Source organism: Bos indicus x Bos taurus, chromosome 17, assembly GCF_003369695.1.
Source record: "Bos indicus x Bos taurus breed Angus x Brahman F1 hybrid chromosome 17, Bos_hybrid_MaternalHap_v2.0, whole genome shotgun sequence".
Taxonomy (NCBI): domain Eukaryota; kingdom Metazoa; phylum Chordata; class Mammalia; order Artiodactyla; family Bovidae; genus Bos; species Bos indicus x Bos taurus.
In genome coordinates, this window is record NC_040092.1 from 2,200,429 (window position 1) to 2,224,380 (window position 23,952).

The 23,952-nt window shown below is 49.3% G+C and overlaps 1 protein-coding gene and 1 pseudogene across 3 annotated transcripts in view; one reads left to right on the plus strand and one right to left on the minus strand.

Moving 5' to 3' along the window:
• The window catches only part of LOC113907274 (immunoglobulin lambda-1 light chain-like), a 320,444-nt gene that overhangs the window by 234,827 nt on the left and 61,665 nt on the right, over window positions 1-23,952 (minus strand). Inside the window, exons 1-2 of one of the 3 annotated variants that reach the window (XM_027566213.1) lie at window positions 6,775-6,882; window positions 6,361-6,665 (exon numbers count right to left, since the gene is read on the minus strand). The exons of the other annotated variants lie outside the window; for them this stretch is intronic. Coding sequence (XP_027422014.1) covers window positions 6,361-6,665; window positions 6,775-6,829 — 360 coding nt within the window. The 5' untranslated portion in view covers window positions 6,830-6,882. Of the gene's footprint in view, window positions 1-6,360; window positions 6,666-6,774; window positions 6,883-23,952 lie in introns of those variants that run through there. 3 annotated transcript variants of the gene reach the window in all.
• Window positions 18,535-19,610, plus strand: LOC113907286 (annotated as a pseudogene).

Sequence of the window (23,952 nt, forward strand, 5' to 3'; positions counted from 1 at the left end):
CAACCATCCCAAATAGCAGGTTAGAGAAGGTAGAGGTCGAAGTGATTGGTTGGAAAAGAACGGTTGACTGTAGCTTGCCCTGCACTGGTGAGGTGTTACACTCTGGGTGTGTGAGATTTTAAACGAACCAAATGTGGTAATGGATTAGTGAAAATCTACAGTCATTCCTTAAAATCTGTGCATGAATTAAACTGACGGAAAAGCGACGTTCTCTCTTAATCTTTCACTTACAAGGGTACAGTTCTGGAAAACTAATTATCATCGTAAGTTCTTTTTTTATTAAAAAGTTCTTTTTAAATGACTTCATAGGTATCCTAGGAAATTTTAAATACTATCCAGTAAAAATATTTCTACAAAGATATTTGTATTCCTAACTTGTTTGGACTTTGACTGAGGCAGGGCTAGAACCAGCTCTTTCTGCCACATATTGCCTCTCCACTGGGGAGTGCTTATCTCTGAGCAGCCTGTGAAAACAGGGCAGGCTGAGGTATGGGAGCCATAGGTCAGCTCAGAGCTGAGTTGAGGGAACGTGCGTGACAGGTCAGGTCTGCTGACCTCGGACACTCAGAAGTGACCATAGGAAGATAGGCTGAGTTAAAGGAGGTCCAGGTAAGGTAGCAGTGACCGCCCTGGCTGGGAGAGGATGAGCTGGGGTCACACCTGAAGTCTGGAGACCTGAGGCTTCTCTGGTAGGAGGGCTAGAGAGGTTGCAAGGGAGGACAAGGAAGTGAGCATCTGGTCAAGGAAGCCTGGAAACCGACCCATAACCTGATAGAGTGACGTTGGTCTGGAGGAGGAGGTCGCTGGTGAAGGGTTGTAGAGAGGAGCCCAGGATTGGGGAGGAAAGTCATGGATTAGAGGGGTGCTCTTAGGAAAGAGCAAGAGAGGAGTAGAAGAGGCTACAGGGAGTGGGAGCGGTGCAAGGGGTTATTATGTATTCCTACTGAATTCTTTTCTTATTATATGAACATATTGATGACAGTTTGGCTGAACTTCTGATTTCATATATTTCATGTTACAAGTGTTAACATAAAGTATTAATAAAACGGGAAGGAACGAGTAAGGGAGCCACAAAAACTGACACAATGTCAGTTTCCATGGTTCACGACAAAATGTTGAAATTGCCAAATAACCCAACAGGGAACGTTTTTAAATGACACAGATGGTGACAGAGGGTCCTTGCCTGCATCCCTCTTCCACTGGGAACACCCGGGCGTTCTGTGGGCAATGGGGCAGCCTCTGCAGGGGTCTCTCATCCCCTGTCCAGGTATCCCTGGAGGCCGAGTTTCCTGAAGGAAGTTCATTCTTGTTGTATGACCGTCCCTCTGTCCTCAGTTGGATTACAGGTCTGGGCACTGACCCCACAACAGAGCAGGAAGAACTGAGAGGCAAGCCTGTGGCTCTGAGCTGAGAGCTGCCGTTTCCCCTGGGGGCCCAGATGCAGGACATCACCCTCTAGTGAGGACCCTGCTGCCCACATGGGCAAGAGCCAAGGGAGGAGGTGCCAGCCTGCCTGGCCAGGACCCTGGGCTCTCAGGACCAGGCCCACAGCGCCCCCTGCTGGACTCAGAACTCCTCCTCCCCTACTTCACACCACAGCCTCCTGGAAGGGCTTTCTCACACTTGCAGCTGGGTCTTCCTGATGTCACCGCCCAGGGCAGTAGAATGAGTCGCCTTCGTCTAGTTTGGGCCTGGTCATTGATTTTTCCAGGTACCTAATGAGAGATCCAACCAGTCCATCCTAAAGGAGACCAGTCCTGGGTGTTCACTGAAAGGACTAATGCTGAAGCTGAAACTCCAATACTTTGGCCACGTCATGTGAAGAGTTGACTCACTGGAAAAGACCCTGATGCTGGGAGGGATTGGGGGAGGAGGAGAAGGGGACGACAGAGGATGAGATGGCTGGATGGCATCAGACTCAATGCATGAGTTTGTGTGAACTCCAGGAGTTGGTGATGGACAGGGAGCCCTGGCGTGATGCGATTCATGGGGTCACAAAGAGTCGGACACGACTGAGCGACTGAACTGAACTGAACTGAATGACCTCAGACCCCTCAATGGTATGCTGATACACTAACGAATTTCAGGATTCCCTGATGTCTGAGTTTGCTCCGCCCAGCTCGTGGGTTCACTGCCAGAACACAACCACCCGACCTCAGTTTCCAGGGTTCAAACTCCCAGCATGCCTGTGGGTGGTACCTGGTCAGGATTCTGTCTGAGCTTCCTTCCCAGGTTGATAAGGAGTCAAGGTTGAAATTGCAGGGCCTCCCGGGACCTTCCCAGCCCAGACTACATGGCTCTGCTCTTATTTCTCTCTTTGCAAAGAGAATAGGAGTCTCTCAGGAACAACAAAGCCCTTCTTGATCACTTCCAGGGGTTCTCATTTACCCTTGATCATGGTCCTCACAGTACTTCTTTTTGACTCAGATATTTAAAGATGTTTTTAGTCTAATTTTATAATCTTTCAATATTAAACGTTTGATATAAAAGATTATGCCGATAAATGGGTAACTCATTCTCAGCCCAGACAAAGGTTTCATCTCTGTTTGAGAAACCCTTATGACCGTTACCTGATCTTCATTGGATATGGTGAAGTCTAATGTTCTAACCTTCAATTGTTAGAATCCATAGATTTAATGGAGGTGAGTTTATAAGGTCTGTGTCCAAAATAGTGACATTTATCCAATATCATCTCAAACAAGGAAGCACGGAGGGAAAAGGGGGAGAGATCATGAGGCAAAAGAGGAGGAAATGAACAAGTGAGGAGTCTGAGAGCCGCATCCTAACAGAAAGGGTCTCCCAGTTCCTGGAGAGGAGGGCTCTTCAGGCAGCAATCCCCGGAGAAAGGGAGGATCCAGCTTCCTTAAGTGTCAGGGTTCGGGGCAGAGCACAAAGGCTTGAGCAGGAGAGGGACGTGTGGGGTGTAGGAGAGGCCCCCTGGGGCTCCAGGGCACAGATGCTGGGCTTCTGCTTCCTCGACATCCTGCCCACTACCTGTGAGGGACCCTGTGTATCTGGGCACATGGGCATTCTGCTTGTATTTGGAGACCAGAGCGAAAAGGGACAGTTTCGTGGACCCCATAATGATGGACCAGGATGAGAGGTGAGACGGCCTGGATTTAATAGCACAAGTGACAGCAGAGACCTGAACCAGCACTGGTGAGGTCACAGGCAGGGTCAGGGCAGTGATGGGTCGACACGGGAGTACAGGGCAAGCTTTCATCAGACATCCCCATCACACGGGGATTCCCTGTGGCTGTGGTTAGTGATGAGCTGTGTGACACTGATGACCAGCCTCCTCACCAGGCTGGGGTCCAGAGTGATCAAGGATGGGGTGTGGACCCACCAGGAGGCAGAGAACAGGGCTGAACCCCTGACTGTCCCTCACCTCTGTCATCGGGCACAAAGGCAGGGATTTTGCCTGGAATCCCTTGTCATCACTGCCATGGTGATCCCCGCTTCCCCGCTGACCCTTCTACAGGACATGGGGCCCTTGGATCTGAGCTCATCGGGGGCATCACAAGCAGAGGGACATGGGCACATCTTGGGGAGCCCCTGCTCCTGACAGTCCACAGACCACCCCAACCCTGAAGTAGGAAATGCTCCAATGGGGTGGAGAGGAGAGGAGGGGAGGGCAGGACAGAGCCAGCACCTGTGGGTCAGGAAAACCACTCCCGGGCTTTCCTGCTTCCTGCGATGTATCACCGGCGCCCCTCACTCCTCACGCTCTCTGCTCTGCCCCTTCAGGAGCAGAGTTCACACCCTGGGGGACAATCTGCCTTCCAGGATGGTCCACGGCCTCTGCTGAAGGCACATCTGGGGAAGCCTCCTGCTCCTGATCTCCAGTGAGGGAGCTCAGCTCCACGGCTCCCTTGATCACATGGATGACCAGGGTGTACTTCAGTGGTATCAGAAATTGTTTTCATTTTCTGAGACTTCAGCAAAACTGACTGTACAATTGGGAGTAGACTTATTATGAACCAGAACATACCTCAGGAATTAATGGATTCTGGGGTATTATTTAACATTTGACAGTGCTCTAAGAACAAGCCCCTGACAGGCTGAGGCTCTCGTCCCAGTTTCCCGTCTACCTGTGTCTCTGTGAGAAGCCCTGTTGCACCAGCCTGCATGGTTAGAGATAGCCTCATCCTCAGGCTGCAGCCCAGAGACGAGCAGGAGCCCCGCGTTGGCTGAGGCATCTTTGGATCCAGAAAACCCGCGGGGACCCCAAAGACTGGTTCTTACTGGAGTCTGAGTGGTAGGACCGGAGGACTAAGGAGGGCTCGCTGGCTTCTGCTGGTTCCAGTAACAGCAGAGCAGCCAACATTGATGTCACTGCTCAGGGTGCAGGGAGCCACAGGGTCAGCTGTGGTCTGTGAGGGGACAGGGGTCTCCCCACAGACAGGGCATGAAACCAATGCCAGTCACAAGAGTCCATGGTTCAGGGCTGCTGATCCAATGCTGACACCCACAGCAGCACCAGGGGATCTTCTGTTCTGTGGTGAGAGAAACCATCAATACACGGGGGTGGACTCAATAGACTTACAACTTAGCTTAACAGTACAACTACAAAATTATGATTCTTCAAAATACCAAATGAAAATAACAGAAAGACTCATGAGTCCTGAGCGGATCTGAAAATGAGCACGTGTCTGATAAGGGTGGGATTGTTGTGGAGTATTCTAAACTCCCTTTCCCTAAATGACCTCATGAGGAGTGGAAGGACTGAGAAGAGCAGCTGAGGAGGTTTGGGGTGAACACCTCTGCAGTAAGTTGTGAAGTACGGCCACAACATTCTTTTTCTCACCACGTGAAACGAAATTCAACTTTATGTCCATTTCTGAGCTGCTGCTACAGTGTCTGCTTCCCACAATGTGCAGTAATTGTGTTCCTTTCTCAGTAGCTGTGTCTGAGGCCCGATTCCACCAGCCAAAGTTCCGCACTGCTGGATTTGGAGCCTATTAGCAAGGTTCCTCTGACTCAGTAGAAAACATATCATTTTGTGTGTATGAAAATTGAGGATAAGGCAAATTTAAGGCTTAAGGGAAAAGGGAGAATTAGAAGGAATAATCCCACTTATTCCAAAATACATCACTGTTAACTGTGGCCCCACAGCCGAGGCGGCCAATGTGCAGACCCTGCACCTGAGTGTGAAAGGGCAGTGACAGGGAGCAGGACACAGGCGTGTGACCTGTGCTCCGTGACCCCACGTGCGGGTGAGGCCAGGAGCTCAGGCTTCGGGTCACTTGCCCCTGGGTGAGGCCTCCTGTGAGCAGCAGGGCTGAGTCCCAGCTGAGCAGGAACAATCAGCCTCGTCGTCGGGCTGGGCCCAGAAATGGTCAGGGGGCCCCACCCACCCGGAGCCCGCCAGCCTCGCTGTACCCTGCGGGCGGGTTGTGACTCCTGTGCTCAGAGCTTGGGACTCAGCACGACTGAGACGGCAGCCAAATCGCCCCCTTGGTGCCAACAGTGTTGCTGTTCCCAGGCAGGCGAGTGTGGCTGAGCGTCCATAGAGTCACCGACCCTAGCTGAGTCCCCCCTGCCCAAGCCCCGGACACCACGAGGGGACAGAGCAGGCTGAGAGCAGGACCTGCTCCCTGTGCAGGAGAGAGGCCCAAGGGCTTGGGGGCCTCCCAGGGCTCAGATGTGCTGACGGACCCCCACCTCGGGCACTGAGATAGAGAACTAACAGACACTGTGTCCCCAGTGATGGGAGACTGATTCTGTGTCCTTTGAGACCCTCTCCTGGGAATGTGGTGCTGAGGGGACTTTGAGGACAGAGGGGAGAGGAGGAGCCTCCATGCTTGGGCAGATCCCCAATGACCTGGACCCAGGGTTCGGCAGCAGCAGCAGCAGAAGGTCCAGCAGAGCCTGAGCAGGAAGCCCCTGGGCTGCCCCACCTCCCCCAGTGAGACAGGAGTCCTGGTCGAGTTCCCGCTGGCCTGGAGCTCTGGGGGAGCCTGAGAGGCAGACACAGGAAAGGAAGGCGCAGCAGCCTGGGCCTCAGCTCAGCCCAGGGACGGCCGAGGATCTGAAGTGTCCTGAATCAGACACAGCTGGATGCTGTCTCTCTGGTTCTGACCTGATCGTCATGGACTCTGTCCGCCAGGACCTGCCTCTGGCATTCAGGGCCTTCTGCTCAACGTCAGATATTCATATAGTATGTGGTTGCTAAAGAAAAGCATTGGTGAGGGGGCAGAATGAAGAAGATCTGAAAATATTTCCTGGACCAAATCCCTCGTGTCAGGCTCAGACTGCAGTTTTAAATCAAACAGACAACAGAAGTGGCTGCTATGGCAGAGGCCATGTCTGAGGAGAACAGGTTTTTGTCTCACTTCCCCCTGGCCTGGAGCACTGTGCTGTGTTACCACTCTGATAAGATGCACAGAAATAATCTGCCTCGTCCTCAGCCTGGAGCGAGCTGATGGTCAGGGTGGCTGTGTTCCCAGACCTGGAGCCGGAGAATCGGTCGGGGACCCCCGAGGCTCGACTGGTGTCACCATAGATGAGGGTTCTGGGGGCCGATCCTGGGATCTCTTGGAACCAGCTCACATAATTGCCATATCCAACGTTGCTGCTGCTTCCAGAGCAGGTGATGGAGACCCTCTGGCCCAGGGACCCGGACACGGAGGACGGCTGAGTCAGCACAGCCTGGGCCCAGGATCCTGGAAGGGAGAGAGACAGAGATGGTGACTCGGGGGTCCAGACACGACAAAGGGGAGCAAGGCCTGTGAGTCTTCCCAGGGCCCTTCCCCTGTCCTCCCATCCAGTCACCTGTGCAGAGAGTGACCAGGGTGAGGAGCAGAGGGGACCAGGCCATGGTGGACATGTCAGGGCGTCCTGCCTTCTGTGGCCCCACAGCTGAGCAGAGCGTCCCCACACCGCTCCTTCCCTTCTTCATATACTGAGAGAGGGAGGGGCCTTTCATGCAAATGAACCCTCCCAACCCCCACAATGCTCTGATCACCTCTGGGACCTGGCTCAGCTTCCTGTTCCTGAGGGAAGCCAGTGTATGATCAGGGACGGGGTTTCCTGGGGCTTCGGTGTGGGATGTAAAAGCTGGAAATCCAGATCTTAAGGCACCAGAAAGTACCAGGGGGCCTGTCTCTGCTCTCACCGCCACCCCCCTCCCCCCAGCCGCCAACCCTCAGGAAAGGCCTCAGAGCGCCCCCTGGTGTCCTGGCCCAAGCACACATCCTGACCTGGTGATAGAGCTCTTGACTCAACTTTCCCCAAAGTGGTTTTGTAATTATACCTTCAGGATGTGTTTGGATAGAAAACAGCAGCCAACTGTAGCTTACCCTGTAGTGCATGTGAGTGTTACACAGTGGATGTGTGATTCTGAGATTTTCAATGAACCAAAATGTGTTCATGGAGTAGTAAAAATCTAAGGTCATCCCTTAAAATAGATGCCTAAATTTAACTGAAGAAAATGTTGTGGTTCAGTCACTAAGTTGTGTCCGACTCTGGCTCTGTTTTACTTTTGCATTGCCATGGTAGTATTTCTAAAACATAATTTAATTTTAAAGACTTTCTAACATGTATGGCATCTCCACTGGGGGATTTTATGTCGTAGCAGGACATTCTCTCTGTGAAACAGGGCAGGCTGAGTTATCAGAGCCATGGGTCAGTCTCAGATCTGAGATGAGACACAGGACATGACAAGGCAGATCAGTTGTTCTCAGGAATCTCAGACGGGACCATAGACATGGTCAGACAGAGCAGCAGTCACGGCCCCGGGAGCAGAGCCCCAGGACAGGGTCTGCTTTCCCAGCCCAGGGCCCCAGCAGCTTCTCCTGCGCTCACCATGCATAAAATCAATCCCACAGCAGCTGAGCACAGACACTCCTCAGCCAGGAATCATTTCCCAGGTGTCAGGACCAGGGTTTCTCTCCCCTCCTGACTCCTCACTCAGTGGGCACACGGGACGGAATGTGAGTGTTCAGGGGATAAATCAGCTGCTGGAGGGCTTCCCTGGATCCCCTGGGAAATGAGGGGGAATCAGGGGTGGAACAGGGAGGGGACGACCTAGGGTCACATCTGAGAGCCGAAAACCTGAGTCTTCTCTGGAAGGAAAGGTTAGAGGGGTTCAAGGAGGGGAATGAAGTGAGTGTCCAGTTCAGGAAGTTCTGGAAACATGTCCATGACTTTCTGTCAGAGTGACCCTGGTCATGACGGAGGAGCTCAGGTGTGGAGTGTTGTAGAAACAGGGAGCCCAGGATAGGGAAGAAGTCATGAATCAGAGGGGGCTGGAGGAGGGGAGAGGCTCTTAGGAAAGAGCTGAGGAGGAGCAGGAGGTGACTGAGGGAGTTGGAGGGGTGCAGGGCGTGGACTCTGGGGTCTTCTCCCCTCCTCTGCTCCGGGGAAGAGGGTGGGGCCCTGGTGACTATGAACAGGACATCCTTGGCCCATTTGCAACTTCACTCCCAGAAAGAACTTGAGGGCTCGGGCTCTATGTCTTTCTCCTGTGAGAAAGCTCCTGCTGAGACCTCCAACTCAGTCCAGGGAGCCCAGGGACAGGGCCAGGTCAGGGGAACAATTAGGGTGTGTTCAGGTTCTGCCATCTGAGCAGGTGCACAGCGCCCCCTGGTGTCGTGCGTGGGGAATGTTCGTGGTGGGGAAAATGAAGCAGGGCTGCCCTGTATCTTCCACCTGAAAGTCCATCAATTATGGTTGTGTGTTCACTGCCCACCGACCCCACTGCTCTGTGTCTGACTCCGCCCAGGGCCCCTGGGCAACTCCTGTCAGCTGCTCCTTCCATCCAGGGGGTGAGACCAGGCCCTGCTGAGCTGCTGCCCTCAGGGAGGGGAGCCGGGCTGAGGGACCTGCTGTGCTCCACGGATCATGGATGCTCAGATCCCACAGTGCCAGCCACCCACACCCACCTCATATTCAGCACTGATGGCCCAGCTGGGGTCAAGGCTCAGGTGTCTGGCCCCACACTCAGCAGCAGAAGGGACGGGGTGCACACGAGCCTGCTTTTCCCCTCGCTCGGTCTCCCCTTGTTTCTGCTCCATCTCCCAACCCATTCCTGCTTCCAGGGACGGGACACTGGGGGCGTTCCACTTGTTGAGGGGCCGGCTACGACCTGGCATCCAGGCACCCGGGTAGTCAATGGGGCGTGTGGGGATTTGGGGAGGCCAGTTCTGAATAAGGTTCTTCCAGGAACATAATGGAGAAGGCAATGGCACCCCACTCCAGTGCTCTTGCCTGGAAAATCCCATGGATGGAGGAGCCTGGTGGGCTGCAGTCCACAGGGTCGCTAGAGTCGGACAAGACTCAGGGACTTCACTTTCACTTTTCACTTTCCTGCACTGGAGAAGGAAATGGCAACCCACTCCAGTGTTCTTGCATGGAGAATCCCAGATGTGGGGGAGCCTCGTGGGCTGCCGTCTATGGGGTTGCACAGAGTCGGACACGACTGAAGCGACTTAGCAGCAGAAGGAACATAAATCGTCCCAGGAGCCTCGAAGTGTGTCCTTAGACAACACAGATTTGTGGAAATTCCACCCAATTTCCATCTTCTTTTGAAATTAAGATGTGAATAGTGTTTGGGGGGTTTTGTATTTTTATTGTGAATTGGGAGTGAATGTGTCATGGGATGGCAAACATTCAGACACGACTGAGTGACTGAACTGTGTCATGGGAAGTTAATGTGACTAGGCCCAATTTAAGACAATTCTCAGGGGTTATTTCACAATAATACACAAAGACATACTTCTGGAACGTTGATGTTCTTAAATATTTTGGGGAGGTTCTTGTTAACCACAGATTCCTGCCACCAACAAAAGGCTGTGATTCAGGAGCTCCAGTTGGGAAACTGCACTCTAGAAAATTCCACTGGTGGTGCCCTTTTAGGTAAATGAAATATTAATTTGTCTCCAAGATCAAGTTCATGACGCTGTACATCTCTTAGTGTGATTTGAATGACAAGAGTCCTAATGGCAGTGGTGGGGGTGTGAGTCTCCCTGTGGAGCCAAGCCTCCTTCCCAACAACAGGGGCAGAGAGGGGTCCCCTTGGAGAGATGGACACACCGGGGAGAGCTGGGAGGAGACATGTGGCCATGAACCACCGGACAGGAGACAGGCCCAGAGCCTCCCTCCCCATGGGGACCCTGACCTGTCCCACCCCCTCCCCGCCTCTCCTGCCACTAAGCGCTGAGCCCTCTGAGCACAAGGGCAGGTTTTGGTAGCACTTCCCCCATGGGCTACATCACTGTGGCATTGTAACTACCAGTTCCCAGACCACAGTGATAATCGGCTTCGTCCTCGGACTGGGCCCCCGTGATGGTGAGGGTGGCTTTGTTCCCAGAGATGGAACCAGAGATGCAATTAGAGACCCCAGACGGGCGACTGTTTGTGCTATAGAAAAGCAGTCAGGGAGCCTGGCCTGGGGTCTGCTGCAACCAGCTAGGGTAGTTACTGGTTGTGACTGACCCAGAGCTCAGTCCACAGGTGAGGGTGACCGTCTCTCCTGGAGACACTGGCCGTGACGGCTTCTGGGCCACAGTCTAAGCATCTACCGCTAAAAGCAACAAGAGACAGACAGGGATTGTTATGGAGACAAGGACCCTGAGACTCTGCTTGGAGATGCCCCAGAGGATGCAGAGTCCCAGCCTCTGACCTGGATCGTAAGTGAGGAGCCAGAGCAGAAGCACTGTCCAGGCCATGGTGAGGGCCCTCCCAGGACATGACCTCTTTGGCCTCCTGAGCTGGAGGTGGGGTCCTGGGCCTTTGCATGCCTCGCACCCCATGAGGTGGAGGAGGGGCCTCATGCAAATTGCTTCCTTCTCTCCCTGCCCAGGTCACCTGAGGCCCCTGGGGGTCTTGAAGGAGGCAGACTCTAGACCACACAGACCTAGGACAGGACAGGGTGGAGATGTGAGTGATGGGAAACTATCTTTTACCAAGTGTTCCCCATGACCCTGGAGACCTGGGTCCTCCAGCTCCTCCCTGGACAGTCTGAGGCTGAAGGAGGAAATGGGGTGTCCTCACTTCCTGCCCGCAGACTAGGCCATCCCAAGTCTCCCCCCATCCCTGGGACATTTCTTCTTTCCTCAGTGAAACCCCTGCTTGTGTTCTCTGCAGGGCCTCAGCAGAAACTCTTCCTGCAGCAGAGAGTTCCCTGGGACATCACAGCCCGTGCGGGGTGTGAGGGGACAGGCGTCTCCCCTGACTCAGCTCTGGTCCCTGTCCCAGGAGCAGCAGTGGGGGGAGCAGGCCTGAGGGAATCTCACATGTCGAGTTGCAGGGCCAGGCTTGGGGTGACAGCCTCCTTTTTTTTAAGAGGCATCTATCATAAGGAATTAGTTTTACTTCAAGTTTTGAGGGGACAGTTCACAGTGTCACTATGAAATTGTGACATCCTGGGCAATATCAGATCTAACAGTTCAGGAAAACATGTGTCTCGTGATGGAAAACAAAAGTAACAGTGTGTGAACACCTCAGTGTGAACATGAAACATTTAAAATGTTCTTTCAATTGACTTTCTGCTGTGGAGGCTGTAAGAAGATTAAGCAGGAGCACAGACTCTCTGAAATAATTGGAGAAGTTGAGGAACAAAATTTGTGCTTCTCTCAGTGTGAGATAATGCTTTTATTTGGTATTCATGTTTTCAGTTCAGTTCAGTCACGCAGTCGTGTCCAACTCCTTGCAACCCCATGAATCGCAACAAGCCAGGCCTCCCTGTCCATCACCAACTCCTGGAGTTCATTCAGACTCATGTCCATCGAGTCGGTGATGCCATCCAGCCATCTCATCCTGTGTCATCCCCTTCTCCTCCTGCCCCCAATCTCTCCCAGAATCAGAGTCTTTTCCAGTGAGTCAACTCTTCACATGAGGTGGCCAAAGTACTGGAGTTTCAGCTTCAGCATCATTCCCTCCAAAGAAATCCCAGGGCTGATCTCCTTCAGAATGGACTGGTTGGATCTCCTTGCAGTCCAAGGGACTCTCAAGGGTCTTCTCCAACACCACAGTGCAAAAGCATCAATTTTTCGGTGCTCAGCTTTCTTCACAGTCCAACTCTCACATCCATACATGACCCCTGGAAAAACTGTAGCTTGCCTAGATGGACTTTTGTTGGCAAAGTAATGTCTCTGCTTTTTAATATGCTATCTAGGTTGGTCATAACTTTCCTTCAAGGAGTAAGCGTCTTTTTATTCATGTTTTGTTCCCTGGTAAATGAGCTATTTATTAAAATTCACATGAATATTTTATTTTCTCTATACATGCTGGAGAGAGTCAGCTCATATCAGAGAAATATTTGTCTTGAATCTGTTTCCTATTATGAAATATTTGCTGATACAGTTGGATTAAAGGGGGATTTTATATCTGTCAAACTCGTTCATTGAAGAGAAATATTTAAAAACATGGAAAAGAACTTAATAGGGAGGTAAAAACAAAATATCAGTTTCCATATATGTCACTAGACAACATTGAAAAATGAGAAACTGCAGCAAAATAAGAAAGAAATAATCGAAACAATGCAAAATTTATTGAAGCAATTTCATTTCTATTGTGTGATGTTCACTTTTCTTCGCTTAGACATCAGATCACCTCCAGGACGAGACAGAGGAGCAGGAACTGAGAGGCAAGCATGTACTCTGAGCTGAGAGTTGTCCTGTCACCTGGGGGCCCCGGTGCAGGAACATCACCCTCCAATGAGGACCCTGCTGCCCACGTGGGCAAAGCCAACGGAGGAGGTGCCAGCCTGCCTGGCCAGGACCCTGCGCTCTCACGGACAGACCCACAGCGCCCCCTGCTGGACTCAGGCCTCCTCCTCCCCCACTTCACACCACAGCCTCCTGGAAGGGCTTTCTCACACTTGCAGCTGGGTCTCTCTGATGTCACTGCCCAGGGCAGAAAAATGAGTCCCCTCCGTGTAGTTTGTGGCTGGTCAGTGATCTCTCCAGGTCACTAATGACCTGCAGACTCAGGGAATGCTGACGTACTTTCGGATTCTCTGTTGTCTCAGTTTGCACTGCCTGGCTCCTGGGGCCACTACCAGAGCACAACCACCACGAAACAAGTTCAAGGCTTCAAAGTCCCAGAGTGTCCATGGGTTATAGCTGATCGTGATGCTGTCGTGATTCTCCCAGGATGAAACGTGGTTGATGTTGTGTCTGCAGGGTCTCCAGGAGTTGTCCCAGCCCTAATTGCACATCTCTCTTCTTATTTCTGTCTTTGCAGAGAGAATATGACATTCTGGGGGAAAACATATCTTTTTCTTGATTACTTCCAAGATCCTGACAGCGTTTACTTTTTACTTCTGACTGCAATATATATAAGGTGTTTTCAGTTTGGTTTCATAACTTTTCAAGGCTTGATGTAAGAGACTATGGCTATCAATAGGAATCTCATCCTTTTTAGGGTTTCCTCCTCCATTGCTGGACTTAGAAACCCTTATGACCTGTTACCTGACCCTCAGTGGATACAGTGCAAGTTCACGTGTTAGACTCCGTAGATTTAATAGTAGTGGTTTTACATTTCTATGTTGAAAAGAGTGCTATTTATCCAATATCATCTCAAATAAAGAACCAGGGAGGGAAAGTGGGAGAGGCCATGAGGGAAAAGAGGAGAAAATGAGCAAGTGATGAATCTGAGAGCCACGTCCTAATGGGGAGGGTCTTCCAGTACCTGGAGATGAGGGGCTTCTCAGGGAACAGTCCACAGAGAAAGGGAGGCACCCAGCTTCCCTAAGTGTCTTGGTTTAGGGCAGAGTACAAAGCCTGGAACAGGAGCGGGATGTGCACAGGGTGGAAGAGCTCCCCCCTCCCCCCCCCCCCCCCGCTCAGATCTCTAGGCACAGATGTTGGGCTTCTGCTTCTTCATCATCCTCCCAAGTACCTGTGAGGGGCCCTGTATATCTGGGTGCAGTAGGATTCTGTATGTATTTGGAGGCCAGAGAGAAAAGGAGTTATTATCAATGACCCCATAAAGATGGACCAGGATGAGGCTTAAGTTAGGTTCTGGTTGATCACACACGGATGATCATGGAGCATTTTGGCAGTATCAGGAAGTATTTTTGTTTAGTTTTGCTTTCCCTGAGACTTCATATAAACTGAATGGATAGTTGGGAGTAGATTCATGATGAAACAGAAGGTTTTCAAGTGTAGTAGGTACCTATGCAAGGTGTGTTGCCGGGGTCCAGCCCCAGCAGGATCCAAGGGTTCCCTGAGGATGACGGCATTGGCAAATAGGGAAAGTAAAGAGGGGAGAGACAGAGGCTTGATCTCCTTGGTTTACACAGAAAGCCAATAAAGTTCCTGACACGGAACTTGCTCTGTTCACGGATGCGGAAGGTGCCCTCTCGGTGGGGTGAGGATGTGGGATGCCCTCTCCCCGGGAAAGACGCAGGGCACCTTCCCAATGGGGTCTTAGAAACCCAGGCAAAAAAGTGAACAGAGAGCCCCTGTGCTTCAAGTAGTCATCCTGAAAGAGAACAGAGAGAGAAAAGGAGAGAAAATGAAAAAAAAGAATGACATGGGGAGACCAAGCTCTGATGAAGCCGGGTCTGCAGCTTTATTTTCAAAAGGAGCTTTTACACCCTGGGTTACACATTTCCAGAAGTGAAAGATACAGAGTCGTGCAGAGTCAGCTCAACAATACATCGGTTTGACCTTCACTGGGACCAGGATGTTTTTTTGCATAGCTTTTCATTTACAAGGGTCTTTGTGTTATGCACATTATCTTCTGGCCTGGAGGCCTGTTGACATTTTATGACCTTTTTCTGATCAAGGTTGGTCAACCAGAAAACTTGCTTTCCCTTAAACTGTTTCTTCTTTAGTTTTCCAATCTGTGTCTCCCTCAGAAAGTATTAAAGCTACATTCTTATGGAGCAAAGGTGCAGGGGGTTACAACAAAGAAAGAACTTACTAACTCAAGGGTCCTGTGTTGCTAAGGCCAAGGCTGCTGCTTGTTTTTCTTGTGTGCCAACTGTTTTTGCTGATGCACTCCCAGGTGCACTTTGAGTAAAGGACAAGGAAACTCGGTAGCAAACATTGGCTCAACAATGCAGTATTATTCTCATACAGCTTTTTTATCGCTCGAAGGTTATGCTTGGGGTGTTGTGAACAATCATGTGCGTTAGTTGCAAGAGTGTGGATAAACCTGCCAAGCAAGCTAAAATAGTAACAGGGGGGTTAAAGTAAAAATGCTCCTTTCAAGCCCAGGAGGCTTATTAACTAGAGCCCTAAGTTGATTTTCTTCAGAGAAAGGTGGTCGGGGATAGCCCGCTGTAAATGTCAGAAGTGTTGGTGAAAGGCATAATGTAATAAACAGTAGACACACAGGTTTTAGTTTCGGGGTAGATGCTCGAGCAGGTCCAGGGAATCCCTCGAGTCCTGTTCTGCCTTTGCCTGTCAGGTCCTCTCCGCCTGACCTTTGTCACGGGTGGGATCTCCCGTGATGGCTCTTGGCAGTGTGTGAAACTTGAAAATTCTCCAAGAAGAAGACGGACAGGCTAAGTTTCTTGTCCCACTTTCCCAGCTGCCTGTTCCCTGACCTCCCTTCAGGACCGGGAAGGACGGAGCCCAGCACCACGGGTGCAGGTCTGCAGGCCCAGGAGCCCCAGAGTACGGGGTCCACAGCCCCATCTTCCTGCGCCTCCACCACAGTGAGGCCATGGTCCCTGATGGTCCAGGCTTCTGCAACAGGAGAACCATGAGTGACTGTCCCATTTGATTTCAGAAAAGATAAAGAAATGAGACGAGGGAAGTGAAAAGAGTATTTCTGCCATTGATGCACCATCAGATAATTCATAGACAGAACCTGCGGCAGAAGAAAGCATGGCCTGTCTTGAGAGGCAGCCACGTCCTCCTCTGCTGACCCCTCAGGACTCACCTTGTGTGAGGGCTCAGTTCATTCTGAAGGAAGGAAAATTCCCATATCTTCTCCATCCAGTTACTAGGAGCCTGGAGGGCCATGAGTTTTAGAAAATGCCGACCTGTTAGCAGCACTGTGGAAATGAGGAGGGAGCAGGGAGCAGGAGGCAGGGCTCCTGTCAGCGTCTGAGCTGTGGACGGGCCCCTGCAGCCCAGGACCCACACTCTGTGGGGCGAGAGGATGGAGATGGGAGGAGCAGGGCTGCACTGGGGTGTTTCTGCTGAAGACGCAGCACCTGCTCTGGGGGATTTACTCCAGATGTTGAGGGAGGGGCAGGTGGGCTCTGTAGTCAGATATGTGGCTTCCTGGGATGCCTGTGCTGTCTCGCGTCTCAGCACGATCCTGTGTGTCTCCTCCCTCCCTTCAAGAGATCTGTGTGCAGAGAGGCCTTCCTTGGAAATCCGTCTATGGAAACTTCTCACTGAAACCAGGCTCAGAGCCAAAGTCCGAGGCCCAGGGGTTTTGTCTCACTTCCTTGTCATCTGAGCCACTGTGGGAACCTACAGCCTCGTCCTCCGTCTGCAGCCCAGAGATGAGCAGGAGCCCCGCGTTGGACGAGGTGTCTTTGGGTCCAGAGAAGTGTCTGGGGACCCCGGAGCCCTGGAGCTGTTGGGAATCTGAGTTGTAGGACAGGAGGTACCGGGGAGGACTCCCTGGCTTCTGCTGGCACCAGGTTATAGACAAGCTGCCAATGTTATAGCCATTGCTCAGGGTGCAGGAGAGTCTGGCTGATGCTCCCAGAGATGCAGACAGGGAGTCTGACTGAGTCAGCACAGGCTGGGAGAGGGAACCTGCAGACTCAGACACAGGGGAGATGGGGCAGGAGCTGAAGGAAAGAGTCCCAGAGTCTGCGCCCCAGGGGATGATGAGGCTGGGACTGAGCCCTGGTGCCGGGGCCCATCGCTACCTGTGCAGTGAGCGAGGAACACCAGCAGGAGAGGAGTCCAGGCCATGGTGCTCACAGAACCCTGGTCCCCCAGAGGGGCTGGGCTGCTCCAGGCCTCCTGTTCTCCCCCAGACTCTGCTAGAGGAGGGACTGCCATGCAAATGGGGGTCCACCCAGGGCCCGCCCAGCCCCTCCCTGAACCCTGATGCTGGAGCTCTGCTCACAGCCCAGACTGTAGAGAAGGGAGGGGCTTCCCACTTGGGAGCCCCTGGAGGAAGCCCCTGCCAAGACTACACTGGTCCCTGCTCAGGGGACTCTGCAGCCAGAGAGGACACACTGCTGAGTGCCCCCAGGAGCACAGACCCCAACGCCAGCCCAGCTCCTACAGTGAGTTGTGCTCCTTGAGCAGCTGTGCAAGGACCCCAAGGCAGTCCCACAGCGCTCCCTGCTGGTAACATATGGAAAAGTTTTGCTGAAAAAAGGAATGAAATTCAAAGTTCTCTAAGAAGGTTCTAGTAGAGAAAGTAAGTAAACACATGAAGATGCTTAGAAGAAACAGAATATATTGTCGTGTAATTATTCCACAAAAGACATAATGTATCCTGATTTAGCATAAATATCTAACAAACTTCAGGAGTTATATGCTTCCAATACATTGGATTTGTATTTTTTTAAGCATTGAAAAAGATGTAAAATTTGTGTTTCTCTGAGAAAGCAGTTAAAGTGTTTTACACACAACCCATAAATAAAGCACATACGAGGGGAATTTATAGGACTTCCCTTGTTTTCCTGTGTTTAAGGGTCTGCCTGTCGATGGAGGGGACATGGTTGCAGTGCCAGATGCAGGAAGCTCCCACATTCTGCAGAGCAACTCAGCAGGAAAGCCGAGCCGCTGAAGCTCCATCCCCCGGAGCTGGTGCCCTGCAGCAAGAGAATCCACCCCAATGAGAAGCCAGTGCACTGCAGTGAAGAGCTGCTGCGCCACCCACAACCAGAGCCCAGGAGCAGTGAATACCCCGCACAGCCATCCGTCAATCAACCAATAAAGTGTAAAAAACAACCTGACAACCAAACCAGTAGAAGGGGACATTACAGACCACGGTCGTTAAACGTTGATCCAAGTCCTCTCGACGAAATGGAACATTAGAAAAGTAGAAAAATCCTAATACCAGGTTAAGACACTGACAGTGTTACCAAATGTTATCTTTTTGAATATATGTTATACTTTATATTAAGACTCTCAAACATAGATTTACAGAAAATCCAGTTCACATGTTCCCAGCCGCCCCTGACCCCTTCGGGCTCTTCTCGTGTCTCTGGGGCCTGGGCGTTTGCCAAGACCAACCTTGGCATCCGTCCAAGGTGACTGAGGCCATCCCAGGGAGCAGCCTGGGGGGAACCTGGAGACCCTGGTGCTTGGCGGGCAGTGGGACCACGAAGCCAAGAGGAAGGTGCTGGGTCTGCTGGTGAGGACACCAGCACGCTGTGCCACTGCCAGGGAGGAAGTAATGCTGCCTGAACAGCTGCAGATTCTGTGGAGGGTGACTTTCGTCTTTTACCCAGTGGAATCATTACCCAGTGGAACAACTCAGGCTCCCAGTGGAGCCTGAATGTTACTGCATTCATTGGAATTGATGTGGTAATTCATCTAGCTGGATTGTGTGAGGAAGCAGAAAAATATGATCAAAAGGGGAAAGGTCTGGAAGGCTGGATAAGGCTTCTCATACCTGACAGATTGTGCTTGATTTTCATCAAACAGCTGATGGTATCCAGGAACAACAGAGAGGAGAACAAGCAGGAAAAAATTTGGGTACCACAAAAAGGGCATTTGCCCTGTTCATTCTTCCAAAGAGGACCACTGTGGACTTAGGATATGCCATCTTATTTCTGACTTTGATGGCTTTTCTGAGAGGTTCCAAGTTCTGGCTAACCACTACAAATCTATATACCCCACATCGGAAACAGACATTGAAGATGAATTCCAAAAACTCAAGGGTTAAATGGAAAGAGTGAAACCAACTGCTAGATATATGGAGTTTATATCCTATATCGAGCTTTCAAAGAAAGACCATCAAAGAAAATCTTGGTAGAAGCTGCAAATGCAGCACTGCTAGATACTGATTTTGAAAGTTATCCTTTCATAACCTCTTTGAACCGTACAGTTGGACGTGTTTGTACTGGCTTGGGTATGCTGCCTTAACATGTGGAGAAGTGTATGGAGTTGTGAAAGCTTATACAACTAGAGTTGGGATTGGTCCCTTTCCTACAGAGCAAGACAATGCAATTGGAGAATTATTACAAACAAGGGATAGAGAGTTTGGTGTAACTAAAGGAAGGGAAAGATGATGTGTCTGGTTGGACTTTGTTTTGATTAAATATGCTCATATGATTAATGGATTTACTGCATGGGTAGTCAAAAATTTTGATATTTTGGACATATTTATGGAAATCAGAGTTGGAGTTGCATACAAGTTAGATGGTGAGATTATAACTCATTTCCCAGTAAACCAAGAACTCTTAAATAAATGGATTTAAATGTAAGACAAGGATATTTAAGGACTTTTAAGGAACTACCTATTAATGCCCAGAATTGTTTGATTTATTGAAGATGAAGTTCAAATTCCAGTTAAATAGATTTGCTTAGATAAATCCAGAGTCTATGATTCAACTCTTTTAAGGATTTCTAGTGATACAAGAAGCATTCCTGGAGAGGTGGGGAAAGGACTTTCTTAAATATTTCATTTATGATCTACGAATTCTGAGAATAAAGACTCTGAAATGAGGTTTAGGCCTAACAGTCGCTTCCAGTCTTTCCAGAGGGATGGCTGGTGTGGAGATACATTTTGGCAATTTACAGTGTCAGCTGCCTTAGCTGGCATGATTGCCAAATCATTTGTTGTTCCTCCTGCTTATGGTGTCATATTTTCTTTTCATTTTAGTAATAATATAATCAATGTTGTTTGAAATCAGGTAGAATGATCTCTGTTCATTTCCAAGGCACCATTCAATATCACAGTAATCCAAGTCTACGCCCTGACCAGTTATGCTGAAGAAGCTGAAGTTGAACGGTTCTATGAAGACCTAGAAGACATTCTAGAGCTAACACCCAGAAAAGGTGTCCTTTTCAATATAGGGAACTGGAATGCAAAAGTAGGAAGTCAAGAAATACCTGAAGTAACAGGCAAATTTGGCCTTGGAGTACAGAATGAAGCAGGGCAAAGCCTAATAGAATTTTGCCAAGAGAATACACTGGTCATAGCAAACACTCTTTTCCAACAACACAAGAGAAACCTTTACAGATGGCCATCACCAGATGGTCAACACCGATATTCTTTGCAGCTAAAGATGGAGAAGCTCTATACAGTCAGCAAAAACAAGACCGGAAGCTGACTGTGGCTCAAATCATGAACTCCTTATTGCCAAATTCAGACTTAAATGGAAGAAAGTAGGGAAAACCACCAGACCATTCCGTTATGACCTAAATCAAATCCCTTATGATTATACAGTGGAAGTGAGAAATAGATTCAAAGGATTAGATCTGATAGAGGGCCTGAAGAGCTATGGATGGACGTTTGTGACATTGTACAGGAGGCAGGGCTCAAGATCATCCCCAAGAAAAAGTAATGCAAAAAGGCAAATGGTTGTCTGAGGAGGCCTTACAAATAGCTGTGAAAAGAAAGAAGCAAGAGGCAAATCAGAAAAGGAAAGATATACCCATTTGAATGCAGAGTTCCAAAGAATAGCAAGGAGAGATAAGAAAGCCTTCTTTGGTGATCAATGTAAAGAAATAGAGGAAAACAATAGAATGGGAAAGACTAGAGATCTCTTCAAGAAAATAAGAGATGCCAAGGGAACATTTCATCCAAACACAGGCACAATAAAGGACAGAAATGATATGGACCTAACAGAAGCAGAAGATATTAAGAAAGAGCTAGCAAGAATACACATAACTGTACAAAAAAGATCTTCATGATCCAGATAATCACAATGGTATGATGATTCACCTTGAGCCAGATCCTGGAATGTGAAGTCAAGTGGGCCTTAGGAAACTAGGGATTACTGAGGTGAAAGAAATGTGACAAAAACTAGGGTGTTCAGAGGTAAAATCTGACAGAAACTAATGGGTTCTGAATTAAAATCTGACAGAAACTAGGGGGTTGTGTGGTAAAAATCTGACAGAAAAAAAGGGTGCTGTTGTAAAATGTGACAGAAACTAGGCAGTTCTGAGGTGAAATGTGACAGAAACTAAGGGATACTGAGGTAAAATTTAAAAGAAACTATAGTCTTCTGAGGGAAAATCTGGTAGAAACTAGGGGATTCTGTGGTAAAATCTGACAGGAATTAGGTGATTCTGGCATAAAATCTGACATAAACTAGGGGCTTCTGGTGTAAAATCTGACAGAAACAAGGGGGTTCTGAGGGAAAATCTCACAGAACTAGGGGGTTCTGAGGTAAAAACCTGACAGAAACTAGGGGGTTCTGAGATAAAATTTGACAGAAATGAAGGGGCTCTGAGGTAACATCTAACAGAAACTTGGGATTTTGAGGTGAAATGTGGCAGAAAATAGGGGCTTCTGAGGTGAAATGTGGCAAAAAATAGGGGCTTCAGAGGTAAAATCTGACAGAAACTAGGGGGTTTTGAGGTAAAACTTGACAGAAGATAGTGGCTCCTGAGGTAAAATCTGTGAGAAAGTAGGGGGCTTGTGAGGTAAGACGTGACAGACACTAAGGGGTTCTGTGGTAAAACCGGAGAGAAACTAGGTTCTCCTTAGATAAACCTGACAGAATATAATGGGTTTTGTGGTAAATCGGACAGTAACTAGGGGCTTCTGACATAAAATCTGACAAAAACTAGGGGGTTCTGAGGTAAAATCTGACAGAATTACATGCTCCAGAGGTAAAATCTGAAAGAAACTAGATGATACTGAGGTATAGTGTGAGAGAAACTAGGGACTGTTTTGGTAAAATGTGACAGAAACGAGGGGGTTCTTGGGTAAAATCTGACAGAAATCAGGGGGTATGAAGGTAACATGTTACAGAAATTGGAGGCTTCTGAGGTAAAAACTGACAGAAAGCAGGGGGTACTAAGGTAAAATCTAACAGAAGTTAGAGGCTTCTGGTGGAAAATCTGACAGAAGCTAGGGGCTTCTAGGGTAAAATCTGACAAACTAGGTTGGTTCTGTGGTAAAATCTGACAGAAACTAGGGGCTCCTGAGGTAAAATCTGTGAGAAACTAGGGGGATTCTGGTGGTAAACACTGACAGAAACTAAGGGGGTTCTGTGGTAAAATCTGAAAGAAACTAAATTTTCCTTAGGTAAATCTGACATAGTATGGGGCTTCTGAGGAGGAGAACGGGACGACAGAGGATCAGGTGGTTGGATGGTATCATCGACTCAATAGGCATGAGTTTGAGCAAGCTTCAGGAGTTGGTGATGGACAGGGAAGCCTGGCATGATGCAGTCCACGGGATCACAAAATGTCAGACAGGACTGAGCGACTGAACTGAACTGAGGTTAAAATCTGACAGAAACTAAGGGGTTGTGTGGTAAAATCTGACAGAAATTCGATGGCTCCGTTGCAAAATCAGACAGAAACTAGGGGATTCTGAGCTAAAATCTGACAGGAACTAGGTGGTTCTGAGGTAAAATCTGACAGAATTACAGGCTCCAGAGGTAAGATCAGATAGAAACTAAGCAATACAGAGCTATAATCTGAGAGAAACTAGAGACACCTTTGGTACCATCTGACATAAACTAAGGGGTTCTGACATTAAATCTGAGAGAAACTAGGAAGTTTCTGACGTAAAATCCGGCAGAAACTAAGGGATTCTGTAGTAAAATCTGACAGAAACTAGGTTCTCCTTAGGTAAAATCTGACAGAAACTTGGTGGTTCCATGGTAAAATCAGACACAAATTAGGGGGTTCTGAGGTAAAACCTGACAGAAACTAGGTGGTTCTGAAGTAAAACTTGACAGAATTATACAGAGCTAATTCTGATCCACGCTGGAGCTGTTTCTATGAATTTAACCCTTGTTTCTGTCACGTTTGTTATCATCGTCATACATAGCGGCCTGCTTCAGAGAACCCTACTCCCTCTGCCTGAGCCTTAAACCAAGTACCTTTGGGTAGCTCACAAGAGATGGTCTGACCCTGCCCACCTGTGAATGACTGTAAGAAAGACAGAAATAACGTATCCCCCTGCCTGAGGTTGCCATTCTAGGGAATCATTACAAGAGTTCAATGGTCTTTTTCACTTTGTGTCCTCACTTGCCCCATCTCTCATCCCTAAAAGCAGCTAGCATCCAGGCCCCAAGAGCATGGTCATTTGGAGACGTTAGACTGCCAACTTCTCTGTCAGCTGACTTTCCAAATAAAGTCGTATTCCTTTCCTCTCGGATTCATTGGCCTGTCGTGAGGTGAGCAGAGTGAGTTTGGACTTGGTAACAGCCGCAAACATGTAGATCAATCTGGCAGGACTGAGGTCACCTTCACAGTATGAGGTTGTCCCAACTGTGATCTCAGGGCTCCTTTCACTTATTTACAACTGTGTGAATTTCTCAACAATGTTTTCTTGTTTTCAGTTTATAAGCCTCTCACCTACTGGGTTAATCATATTTCTAAGCATTTTATTTTTTTGATACTATCATGAATTGAATTTTTGAAAGTATCCTTCTTGCTTCTTTGCTTTTAGTAACTGGAAAACAACAGGTTTTCTAGCATTACTTCTGGTAACCCTGTGGGAGATCCTAGACAGAGCAGATCATGTTAAGATGAGAGCTTGTTTTCCTGTCTGTGGGGCAGGTGACGAGCAATGGGCAGGTGGGAATGTGACGTGGTGTCTGCAGCCCATGTGCCGGGGACCTGCCCCGACTGATCCAGGGTATTCGAAGCGGGGACGGCGTTGGCGACCTATTTATTTAAATATTTTATCAAAGATATAAAGAGTAATAGGATGAGGATAGCTCAGTAGGAAAATTCAGTGGAGAAAAGAGGCTGAGTAGCTTGGTTTACGCGGGAGACCAATAAAACTTCAAGACAAGAAGTTTGCACCACTTATGTAGGCCGCAGGCGTCCTTCCGTTCTCCCGAAGGAGAGGAGACACTGAGGCCTCCCCGGTCGGATCTTAGAAGCCCAGGCATAATTAGTAAGCATGGCGGGTTCCGCGCTCCAGATGGAGACTCAG